The sequence below is a fragment of the Lynx canadensis genome, chromosome D1, assembly GCF_007474595.2.
Source record: "Lynx canadensis isolate LIC74 chromosome D1, mLynCan4.pri.v2, whole genome shotgun sequence".
Classification (NCBI taxonomy): Eukaryota; Metazoa; Chordata; class Mammalia; order Carnivora; family Felidae; genus Lynx; species Lynx canadensis.
This window is the reverse complement of record NC_044312.2, coordinates 107,936,526-107,948,489: the sequence shown is the minus strand read 5'-3', so window position 1 is coordinate 107,948,489 and position 11,964 is coordinate 107,936,526. Positions and strand designations below refer to the sequence as shown.

General features: G+C 62.0%; 1 protein-coding gene across 3 annotated transcripts; it reads right to left on the bottom strand.

The window, feature by feature from the left end:
• Positions 1-293: 293 nt before the first annotated feature.
• RPS6KA4 (ribosomal protein S6 kinase A4) lies at positions 294-11,580 on the bottom strand. Of its 3 annotated transcripts, none has more exons than XM_030332690.1 (17): positions 11,456-11,580; positions 11,266-11,337; positions 10,345-10,563; positions 10,124-10,239; positions 9,473-9,580; positions 9,165-9,245; positions 8,982-9,085; positions 8,739-8,889; positions 5,611-5,775; positions 3,775-3,903; positions 3,462-3,595; positions 3,273-3,366; positions 2,632-2,805; positions 2,355-2,549; positions 1,840-1,999; positions 1,454-1,617; positions 294-1,201 (listed from the first exon to the last, which is right to left on the bottom strand). In XM_030332690.1, the coding sequence occupies exons 1-17, from the start codon at positions 11,508-11,510 to the stop codon at positions 1,007-1,009; spliced, it is 2,316 nt and encodes a 771-aa protein (XP_030188550.1). In that variant the 5' UTR covers positions 11,511-11,580; the 3' UTR covers positions 294-1,006. The 3 variants fall into 3 exon arrangements, with proteins under 3 accessions (XP_030188550.1, XP_030188552.1, XP_030188551.1); XM_030332692.1 differs by having other exon boundaries at positions 11,312-11,337; positions 11,456-11,499; XM_030332691.1 differs by lacking the exon at positions 11,266-11,337.
• Between the last annotated feature and the right edge of the window lie 384 nt (positions 11,581-11,964).

The window sequence follows — 11,964 nt, the reverse complement described above, 5'->3', positions numbered from 1 at the left end:
CCTTGCCTGAAGCCGCCACTGCACCGCGTGGTTACAAGGGCCCAAAAAAATCCCACTCTGAAGTTAAGTTCAAGTTGGGTTTTCTACTACTATACCCAAGAGAATCCTAAGTGATCCATGGCAGAGCTGTCCAAATATGCAGCCAAGAGGATTGTTTGGCCCTCCTGCTGCTGGGTTCAAAAGTCAAGGACAGAGGGTATGGACAAAGGGTGTGCCCTGTCCCTCCTCTCTGGGGCCCCAGGCCCCACTGGCTGGAAACGTTTGCCCCACACACCCTCCACGCACACACAGACTTCCCACACAGCACTGGATGGACTTTTATTTTAAAGTCAAAGGCACAGCCTGGATGGGCTGAGGCAGTGACTGCAGATGCCCAGCCCAGACCCTCAAGGCCCTGCCCCCAGCCAGGGGCAGCTGTGCCAAGGGGGGTGGGGGGGGGTGAGAAGGGGCCTCCCCTTCTAGGGGTTGCCTACCTCCTAACTTAGCCCCAATAGGGGAGAAGCGGGTGACATAAAGTGAGGCAGAAATGCTTCAGGGGTCCCCCAGGACCTCTCCTTGAACCCCCCTCCCCAACACAGGTCTTTGGTGGACATGATTGCACAGACAGTCCATAAAGTGACAGCGAGAGGGGCGCCCCCTCCCAAGAGCAGGGCCTCAGGGGAGGGCAGGGGAGAGGTCCCAGTTTCTCCCTGCGGCAGGCAACTCAGTGCGTAGAAATGCGGGAGGAGCCCTTCCCTGCAGGAACAGCCCCCTGGGGGAGAAGTGACTTCAGCCAGATGAGGCGCTGTCTTGGCAGAGGCCCCTCCCTCCCTGCATCTCGAACTCTATCTGGTAAGACATAAAAAATTCTCTGCTTATAAAAATACTTCTGCTCTGTCTGGGAGTGGGGTGGGGGGGGGAAGGGGAGGGAAAGGCAATCCCTGGGGATGGGGCGGAGCCGATACCGGAGGCTCCCAGGTCACAGCCCCTGCGGGGGAAGGGAGGTTACGGGGTGGGGGGGGTGGGGCTAGGAGGGGGGCAGGGGGCCGTTGGCTCGTCTGGGGGCTCCTTTGGCGGCGGGGGCCCTGCCCGGGGCGGCGGGCGCGGGGGAGACGCGGCGGGAGGTGGCGGCGCTCCGCAGCTTCTGTTTCCGCCGCTTGGCCAGGGGCGCGTTCTCCACGCTCTTCAGGAAGAAGCCCTCGCGTTTGCCCCGGTTGAAGGCCTGGCAGAAAGGCGGGTGAGTCCCCCATCCCCCACCACCTGCCGGGCCCCTCGGCCCCCAACCCAGCCCCTCCCTCCCATCCCACCGGATCACGGCCATCAGGTGGCCGGCCGCAGCCTCTCCCAAAGGTCAAGGCGCCGACCGACCACCGGGGGAGGGAGGTCAGTACTCGGTGCGCCTCACCTCTCCGGGCTCGGAGGCCCCGCCTCTCCAGGCCCCGCCCGCCCACCGCCCACAGGCCCCGCCCCTCACCATGAAGGTGGCGTTGAGCCCGGAGCGCACAGCCGGACCCGAGGATTCCAGCACGTCGGGCGTCCGGAGTGGGGGCGAGGAGCGCGCGCTGCCGTCCTGCAGCCACGTGCTACCCCGCAGCCCCTCGAGCTTCAACCGCTTGGCGGGGTCCACCGTCAGGAGCCCTGGAGGCAGGGAAGTGTCGAGGAGGGGCCGAGTGTGTGTGTGTGTGTGTGTGTGTGTGTGTGTGTGTGTGTGTGTAGGCTGCGCCCCAGAGACCTCCCAAGAGCCCCACTCTCCTCCCGGCCCAGTTCCCCAGACCAAACACTTAACCCATCGAGACCCCACGGCCGCCGCCTCCCCAGCCATGATCTGTGACCTTGCCCCCACCCCCACCGGCTCCGCACCTCGGACCAGCTCCTTAGCTTCTTCAGACACGCCCTGCCAGGCCTCCCCGTCAAGGGAGAAGCGCCCCTCGCGGATCTTGCACATGATCTCTGCCGCCTGGCTCTGCCCGCCCTGGCCTGAAGCCCCCTGGAAGGGGACCTGCCCCGACAGCATCATGTACTGGGGAGGTGGAGGGAAAAGTGAGACCGGTCCGGGCTGCAGGGCCGAGACAGGCCAGGAGGCCGACTCAGCCCACCCACCCACAGAACCATTCACCCTCTCCATGAGGGTAACTCCTGAGGATGAACCCTGACCTCCAACCCCTAATACTTGGGATGCCCTGACCTCAGCACCGGAGCAACCCTGCCTGTGTATGAGGAGGCCCTCTAAACCCAGCCTCCGAGCAAACGCTGCCACCCCCACCATGACGACCCCTGTCCTCCGCCTCGGGGGCGTCCCTGTTGGCCCGCCTCGAGAAGCCCTCGGACCCCAGGCTCGGGGCACCCTGAACCCTCCTGGGGACCCCATCTCATACCAGAATGACGCCGAGGCTCCAGAGGTCGCAGGACTCATCGTAACCCTGCTGCGCCAACAGCTCGGGGGCTGCGTACTGCAGCGTGAAGCAGGGCGTCTGCATGGGCCCCGCGGGGCTCTGCGGACGCAGCCGCGCGAACCCAAAGTCGATGATCTTCACCGGGGCTCCGGGCGTGTCGTCGGCGTACAGGATGTTCTGTGAGGGCGGCGGGGCGGCCTGTTAGGGACTAAGCCCTCCGCGCCTCGGCCCTCCCCGGCTCCCCCAGCCCCGCGCCCACCTCCGGCTTGAGGTCGCGGTGCACCACGCCGGCCTCCTCGTGCATGAAGCTCACGGCCGACACGAGGCTGCGCAGGATCTGGCTCGCTTCGGACTCGCTGAAGTGCCTCTTCTTGCGAATGTGCTCCAGCAGCTCCCCGCCCCGCAGCAGCTCCAGAACCAGGTACGTGTGCAGCTGCGGGGCGGGGAGCGGCGGGCCTAGGTCACCATCCGGGTCGCTGGGAACCTTCGGTCTCCGGCCAGGCCCCACCCACTGGCCGGGCCCCGCCCCTAGCCTCAGGCCCCGCCTCTATTCGAGCGAGGAACTACCATCACCCCCAAAACAACCCGTAGGCCCCAAGTCAGCCTCCCGGGCCTCCGCCCCTTTGCCACCTTAAATCCTAGCCCCCTCCACGTCGGCCTCAAATTCAGTTCCCTTGGCCATCCTCAGCTCCGCCTTCCGACCCTCCGATCTTCCTCCGGCCCTACTACCCTCCGATACCAGCTCCCTGGCCTGCCGTACCCCTCAAGGCCCCCGCACCCAGTCCTCAGACTCCTCCTCCTGCCCTCCCCGCCCGCCACCCCCACCCCCACCCCGTCTCCCGCCCTCCAAGGGCAGTCTCCTGAGTCCCTGCGTTGCGCCCCAGCCCAAGAAAGCGTCACCTGGTCGTGATGCACATCATGCAATTTCACCACATTGGGGTGCGACTGGCAAAGCCGCAGGGCCGCCACTTCTCGCTGCGTGTTCGCCTCCAGCCTGGGGGCGAGGCAGGCGGGGTCAGTACAGGCCGCCCTCCGGCCCCGCCCTCCCGGCCCCGTCTTTGCAGGCCCCGCCCACCCAGGCCCGCCCACCTGCGGCTGAGGATCTTGACCGCGAACTCCTGGCCGCTCTGGCGCTGGCGGCAGCGGCGACACACGGAGAAGCTGCCTTGGCCCAGTGCGGGCTCCCGCAGGTCTAGCTCGTACTGCTGGAAGAAGGGCGAGTCCTGGCGGCGAAGGAGGCGCGTCAGAGGTCGCACCCGGGAGCCTCGCGGCCACGTTCACATGCCACCTCGGAGAGGCTCCAAACCTCACCGTGGGCACACCTGGTGAAGCCAGGTCTGGAGTCCCTGAGCCCAGACTCCCCAGAATCAACTCCCCCCCCCCCCCCCCCCGCCCAACCCACCTGCATCATGGCGCTCCTGGCCACCGCTGCCCGGCCGGGCCGGTCTCCAGCGCCAGATGCTTCCAGCACATCTGTCATCACCGCGTTGTTATGGTCAAACAGGATGGAGGGCGCCACGAAGGAGTATCCCTGCAGGGGTGGGGTTTGTGTCAGAGGCTGGTGGGTATCGGGGCTGGAGGCACAAATGTAGTCCTAGGAAGACCCAGCCTGGGTGAGGGGCAGGGCAGGCAGAGGTAAGACCCTGGACCATAGTAGGTAGTGGAGGACGTTCCTTTGGCATCCCTGGTGCACATAGGATGTGTTGACATGTTATTCCAGCTTGTTCTATGATTACATGGGTCCGCATCCCGCAGGAATCTGAAACTCCGCCCTTCCCATCACAGTGACCGCCAAGTGCTAAGCGCCAAGGCCATCATCTGGCACAATGTAGTGACCCAGACAACGACGGACCCAACGCATAAAAGGGGCATGGCCTGGCATCACACACACTTAGCTTATGAGAATTCAAACCTACCCACTGAATACAAAAAAGTCATTATTCCTTCATCTCAAACCAAACATTGCCCCCCCCCCCCGCCTGCAAGGGGAGGGGCCACTGAGGAAATACAAAGAGGCAATTCAAGGGGTTTCTTAAGGGTCATTTTGATGATGTATTGTTTTCTGCTTAACACACAGCCCCACTGTGCACGAGAATGCAGGCTCTAGGCTTTTCTGTTTGGTTCATTGATCGGTCCCCGGGTGCCCCGGATCAGTGCCTGGCACATTGTAGGCACTCAATACATATTTTTGAATCATGAAATGGATGAATGAAAGTAACCGCTGATTCACCAGAAAGAACTGTCTCATGAGAACCGTGAGACAACGGATGGATGGTTCTAGCAAAGCCATCACTTGGGAGAGGGCTCACAGAGGGGACTCATCCACCTACGGTTCACATTGGCCTATTCTTCCTTCATATTTACGGACCGTGTCCTACAGGCCAGGCCCCCACACTGGGCAAAGGGACACAGAAATTAAACACAGTCAGTCCCTGCCTTCTGGGAGTTTCCAGACCAGGGGAAGCGGTCTCAGGAAGGCAGTTAGGATACAACCTGACACACTGCTCAGGGGAGGTGCCAGCTACAGAGAACCGATGCACAAGGAAAGGGCAGCCCGGGACTAGGGGAGTGGGGAAGAATTCACACAGGAGCAGCACGGCTTGAAACAGGAGTGGGAAGCTTGGAAGATGACTAGGAGCCTGCCAGGCGGGCAACGGTGGGGAAGGTACTCCAGGTGGAGGGAACTGCATGTGCAAAGGCACAGAGGCGTGTTTGTCGTAGGTGCTGGGACACCAAGTGGGACCACAGTGAGCACTGAGGCTAGAGCGCTGAGCAAGAATGACGTCATACGGGGCCTTGAATGCCGAGCAAGGAAGTCTGGACTTGTCCAACAGGCCTCAGCTTCTAAACTTGAGTGGAGGGGACCTGTGCTTCCACAAATGTGATACGGTTTGCCAAAGGAACATGCAAAGCCACAGTATAAACGTGGAATCTCTTTCTAGTTCTCCACTTAAGCAACTGAATAGTTAAAATGATGCTTTTAGAGAACAGTAAAGAGATGTGTGGAGAAGGGAAGTTAACATGAAATTTCAAGATACACCACGAGATTCAAAGACGTGTCCCGCCACGGCAGTCCGTAGGACTGACGACTCCGGGCGCCCCACCAGTGGAGAGGGTCTGGGGGAGACGCTGAGTCCTGATCAGAACACAGGGCCTATGCAGGGCCATGAGTCAGCCAGGGCCAAGGCTGGCAGCGAGGTCCTGTCTCCATGGCACCTGTGGTTCTGTGAGCTCTCACCTGGAAGATTCGAGGATCCCCAGGCGGGGGGCTGCCAGGGGGTGAGTAAACAGGCTCCAGCCGCGTAAATTCCTCTGCAAAGTTGCCCACATCCAGCTCCGAGCGGATCTGGGGCCGGAATGGGGCTGGGATTTTCCTGGCAGCCAACGCAGCCCAATCCAGACCCTGGAGAAAAGGAATAAGAGATCGGGCGGTCAAGGGTAGGAAGTGAAAACCCCGGTCCCCTCCAGGCCACCTTCCCTGGGCAGCTCCTCAGTGAGACAAGGGGCTATCTGGCATTTGGGTGGAAAGTTGTCCTTCCTGCCTCCCCGGCTTGTGTTTCTCTCCCTCTGATAACAGAATCCCAATTTCCCTCACAGAATCGCCCCTCCACCACACTTAGTCAATTCTGGGACTTTCAACAGCATTGACATGCAAAACAAATCTCTTTCTCCAACTGGGCTTGAATGGGGAGCATGTGGGCCTGGAACGGCCGGGGGGGACCCCTTCAGGGTCTAATGATGAACAGAAAAGCCAAGACACAAAGAAAGAAATTCTTAATGACACAAATCCAGCACCTGGATGCAGCCTTGCCTGAAGTCAGACCACTTTTCCTTGGGACTTTTCACTTACGGGAGCTAAAACATACCTTTTTATGTTTAAGCTAGGGTGGCAGAGCCCGCTCATTGCCTGCCCAGCCATCCATCGTCCCGGTCTTCCTTAGTACCACAGCCCCAACTTTACTCCGGGAAGCAATGGGCACAACTAACGTATTGCAGCAAACTTTGGGGCACTTGGGGGTGACCCATAACTTGTAAGCAGTAATTGCGAGGTAGGAATCCAGAGAAAGAACCTCAAGAGGAGGGTGACTAGTTGGCACGTGCCATTTTGCCCTTCTCCTCCTTTGTCCTCTTGATTCCTGCCTAGATAACAGGCTAGATGGCAAGAGCTCTGGCAGCCATTTTGGCCCACGAGGCAGCCCTGGGGATGGAGGCTAAGAATGAAGAAGCATTACAAAAAGAAGAAAGGAGCTTGTATTCACAAAACACCACAGCAGCCCTGTGGTAAAGCCAACCTTTATAAATAAATTAATTAATTAACGTCTATCTCATCTAGATTGTTCACTCCAATCTTCGTTCTTAGCAGCCAAACTCTACTCCAGGGATATCCCCATTCTGGGTTCGACTTTTTTGTCACTCACAGCCAAGAGGCCTGATTTGGGCTTGAAGGCCCCGGGGCTGGCACCAGGATCTCAGCATTGCTCTCATCAAAGGATCTCTTTTTTTATTTATTTTTTTTTTTAATTTTTTTTTTTTCAACGTTTATTTATTTTTGGGACAGAGAGAGACAGAGCATGAATGGGGGGAGGGGCAGAGAGAGAGGGAGACACAGAATCGGAAACAGGCTCCAGGCTCTGAGCCATCAGCCCAGAGCCTGACGCGGGGCTCGAACTCCCGGACCACGAGATCGTGACCTGGCTGAAGTCGGACGCTTAACCGACTGCGCCACCCAGGCGCCCCTTATTTTTTTTTTTTAATGTTTATTCATTTTTGAGAGACAGACAGAGCACGAGTGGGGGACCGGCAGAGAGAGAGGGAGACACAGCATCGGAAGCAGGCTCCAGGCTCTGAGCTGTCAGTACACAGCCCGACACGGGGCTCGAACCCATGAACCGTGAGATCATGATCTGAGCCAAAGTCAGACGCCCAACCGACCGAGCCACCCAGGCGCCCCACCAAAGAGGCTGTCTTGAGAGAAGGGGGTCTGAGGGGACCACCACCCCTTCTGAGCCCCAGGCCTCGAAGACCTTAGCGCCTCTCCAGTATGATTACTGGTCAACCCACTCCCAGCACCCGGGGCATGTACTCAGGGTGGGCTTGAGGAATTCACTTAAGGAAACTGACGCTCGTCAGCCACTTCCCCCGCGAAGGGACAACTTCACCACGGAGACTTGGATTCCTGTCTAAGAAAGCGTCTCCAAGGAACCTTCCAGGCAGGTAATTGGTGAGAAGATTTAAGAGGATAGCACTCACAGCAAGGATAACTGAGTGCCTGGCCCACGGTAAGTGCCCATAAATGGGTACTTCTGTTGCAATGTCAGACAAGTAGCAAATCTGATTCCCCTCCGGTAAACAGAACACACCAGTTAAGAGCATGGGCTTCCAATCACCCAGACCTGGGTTTGGATCTGAGCTCCATCACCCCCCGGCTGGGTGATCTCCGGCAAATTACTTAACCTGTCTGAGCCTCGGTTTCCTCATCTGTGAAGATGGGGATGATCAGAATGGTTCTGAAGGTTACATGACATAACGCAAAGAGCCAACACACGGCCGGTGATCGCCGCTTCAGGGTCCTGCTGGGCAACGATGCCGGCCATGCACCGCGCCCGAGCCAGCAAGGTCTCGCAAGGAAACACGATTCACTCTGCACTGCACTCTAACCTGTGTGTGCTCTTACCAGGTGAACAAAACCCAAGCGACTGACCGACTGTCCCTCTGAATTACAGGCACACAGATTGTACAGGAGCAAAGAACAGAATGCCTGGGAGGATGCTAAGAGCCAAAAGAGTGACTCTTAGTTCTGCTTCGGGCCGACAGGAGACCCGCGACCTGTTCCCAGCGCGACCGCATTTCCCGTGCGGTCTGGAGCGGGTCACCTCCCTTCTCTGAACCTGGCTGATGACGAATCCATGCTCAAGCCCCTGCCAGCCCTGCCCGTCAATGAGCCCAACATTCCTTCCCCCAGGAACCCGACCCATCCTCCAAGTTTCACTAGAGACGGATACGACAAACCCACTTTCTTTTTCTGGAGGTTTTTCTTCTTCTTTTTTTTAGAGAGAGAGAGAGAGCATGCGAGTGGGGGAGAGGGGCAGAGGGAGAAAGAAAGAGAGAGAGAGAGAGAGAGAGAGACGATCTTAACCAGGCTTCACGCTCAGCACAGAGCCCGACGTGGGGCTCCATCCCACGACCCTGGGGTCATGACCAAGGCCAGAATCAAGCCAGACGCTCAACCAACGGAGCCACCCAGGGGCCCCCGGAGGTTTCTCTAAATCAAGTGAAATCAGCTAGTCTCAGACCATCCCCCAACACGGGGCAGCAGCCTGGTCTGGGTGTGTGCAGGGAGGTGTGCGGGAGGGTCGGGAGCCTCACCTGGAAGAAGGGGTGGTTCTTGACTTCCTGCGCCCCCTGGGGCCCCGCGCCCAGCCGCTTCTTGGGGTCTTTGCAAAGTAGCCGCTGCAGCAGGTCCTGTGCCACGGGCCCGATCCGGGGGGGGAAGGGAGGGGAGCACTTCAGGATCCGTCTGGGAGGATTGGGGGGGCGTCAGGGGCAGCGAGCCCCCTCCCCAACCCTGCCCAGGCCCCTCAGCCACCCTCCTCGCCCAGCCCCGCTCACCGGGACACCTCCGCCTGCGTGTTCCTCTCGCCCTCCAGGGTGAAGGGCGAGGCCCCCGTCAGCAGCTCGAAGAGCAGGATACCCAGGCTCCACCAGTCCACAGCCTGCCAGGGCAGAGCCGGGGTCAGGGCCACCCCCGCCTCGCCCCGCCCCCGCTCCCCACCCGCTCCCCTGCCGACCCACCTTGCCGTGCCCCGACTTGCTGCGGATAATTTCGGGGGCCATGTACTCGATGGTGCCACAGAAGGAGAAGGTTCGTTCTTTCTGGGAGGGCAAGAGGACCCGTTGGGACACCCAGCAGTCCCCAAGGCTCAGAGTAGGACTCGCTGGACTTGTGAGGGTCGGAACAGAGGGAGCCTCCTGAAGGCAGGACCTGGATCTGTTTGCCTCTGCGCCGCGAGAAACGCAGAGCCGGGTGCGGAGCAGGAGGAGACAGGAAGGAGAAGGCTCGAGTGGGGGTGCGGTAGGCAGAGACGTGGCCCTGCGCTCACCTCCTCCGTCAGGAACTCCTTGCTGAGCCCAAAGTCTGTGAGGACGATGTGGCCCTCGGAGTCAAGCAGCACGTTCTCCAGCTTCAGGTCTCGGTAGATGATACCCAGCTGGTGGGAGCAAGAGGGACACTGAGGCTTCCTCCCCGATGCCCCCCCCCCCGCCCCCCGCTTCTACGGCTCGTGTCCGGGGCCGAGCACCAAGACCCAGCTCGGGGATCAGGACAACCCCCTAGAGAAGGGGTGTCCGGTGCAGGAGTGAGCCCGGGGACCGGGCCGTGGGATGGGAAAGGCCACTTAAGACGCCAAAGCAAGGAAGAGGGACGGCGCAGGGATGCCCCACGGAAACAGGTCCCAGAGGGAGGAAAGCCTACGAGAAGAAGGCCTTGGGAGCCAAGGCCTGAGGTCCCCATTTGAGGAAGTTCTGCAAGCGTGGCCCCGGGAGGTGGCCCCGGGTTCCCCGTCAGAGGAAAGCCCCTTCCAGGAGGTGCCGGAGGAAGGGACCCCCTCCCCAGGCAGCGCTACGGCCTTCCTTCCAGGAGGCCTGTGCGAAAGGCGCTCCAGTCCCCCCCAGGAAGCCCCAGACACAGCGATTCAAGGCTGCCACGGGGGTGCCACGTTCGGCAGCAGCCGGGCGGCCAGGCCCTCACCCACCTTGTGCAGGTGCTCTAGGGCCAGCACGATCTCGCCCCCGTACACGCGCACCTCGGCCTCTTTAAAGTGCTGGCGCTGGTACAGGTGGGTGAACATCTCGCCTCCGTTCACATAGTCTGGGGGGAAGGGGGGTGTGGAATGGACGTCGGGAAGCAACCCTGATCGCGCGGCCCAACCCGCCTCGGTGGTGGCCTCCAAGGCGGGCAGGTGCCCGCCCTTACCCAGGATGAGGTGCAGCTTGGCGTCCGTCTGGAAGGCGTAGTGCAGCGTAACCAGGAAGGGCGCCTGGCGCACCAGTTCCAGCACCGAGCGCTCGGTGCGCGTGTGCTCCTGGGTCTTGGCGCGCTGCACCAGCGCCGCCTTGCGCAGCACCTTCATAGCATACAGCTTGCCTGCGTCGTGCCCGACGGCTTTGCGCACCAGGAACACCTTCCCGTAGGCTGTGGGAGCAGTGAGCGAGCGGAGGGTAGACCGTGAGCAGAAGGGTGGTGCGGACTGGTGGGGGCGGCGGGGGGGGGGGGTGTGTGTGTGACGCCAACCCAGGAGGGTGTGCAAACTGGGGGAAGGAGCCGGAGTGAGAGGCCAGCGTGCAAAAAGCTGACAGAGCCTTCTGAGGAAAGGGTGTACGCGGCCCAGGAGGGTGCTCCACAAAACCAGGGAGAGGTGCAAACCAGGCTGGAAGGCAGGCAGCTCCAGGAGGCCTGCGGGGCAAAGTGGGGGCAGGACATGTGCAAACCCGTAGATCAGACAGAGACGCCAGGGGGTGCAAGGCAGAGTGGACAGGGGAGGGATGTGCAAACCCAGGCCGGGGCGCGTGCAAAGCTGGGAGCGAGCAAAGCAGGAGACCGGGCTGCCACATCGCCTGGGGCGGGGAGGAGGTGTGCAAATCACTTGGGAGGGCTGCCCCGGGAGGACCTTGCAGGGAGGGGCGGTGTCGATGTGGAGCGCCCCAGGAGCAGGCACGTCCCTGGGAGTGGGCATGCAAACCCTGGCAGGGCGGGGCGGGGCAGGCAAGGCGGGCTGTGCCGGGAAAGGGTGGGGGGCACTGCCGGAGGCCTGGCCCGGGCCCAGGCCCGGGCGGGTGCGCGCGCGCGAGGCTCAGGGCGCCAGGCCCGGGACACCTGCCCCGTGGGGGTCCTCACCTCCCGTGCCCAGCACCTTGAGCAGCTCGAAGTTCTCGACGCTCACCTTCTCCTCGTGCCCGGTCAGGTTGGCTGCGGGCGCAGCAGGCGAATGAGCGCGGCCAGTGCATGACCCCTCCCCGGCGCAGCCCCGGCGGCCCTCCCCCGGGGCCCCGCACCACCGGCCCCTCCGCGGCCACCCCTGCCCCACCTTCGGTGATCCGCAGCTCCACGGCGCAGCCCTCGTCCTCGTCCTCGTCCCCCATGGCGTGCGGGTGGCCGGGGCCCGCGCGCGGCTCTGCTCCGGGCGGCGCCGGTTACATGGCGGCTCCGGCCGGGGCGGGCGCTTCCTGGTGCCGCCTCCGGGGCCGAGGCGGGCGCCGGCGCCGCCTCCCGCTCCCCGCCCCGCGCGGCCTGAGTCAGGCGGCTGGAACGTGACAGCGCCGGGCTGCGGGAGGGCGGGCGGACGGGGGCGGCCCGGCTCCCTCGGGCGCGCGGGGCGGGCGGCGGTGCCGTGCGCTCTGGGACCCCGGGCGACCCTCTGGGGACCCGGGAGCACCGGGAGCCGGGCCCGGGGGCCTGGGGAGAACCCGGAGCCTCTACCGGGTGGACACTCCGCCCGGGTGCCTGCTGGAGCCGGTGGTGATGAGGCACCGGAGCCCGTGCCCCAAGGAGGGGGGCACACAGGTGCTTTTGAGCCCTCCCCTCCAGGGAGCCAGC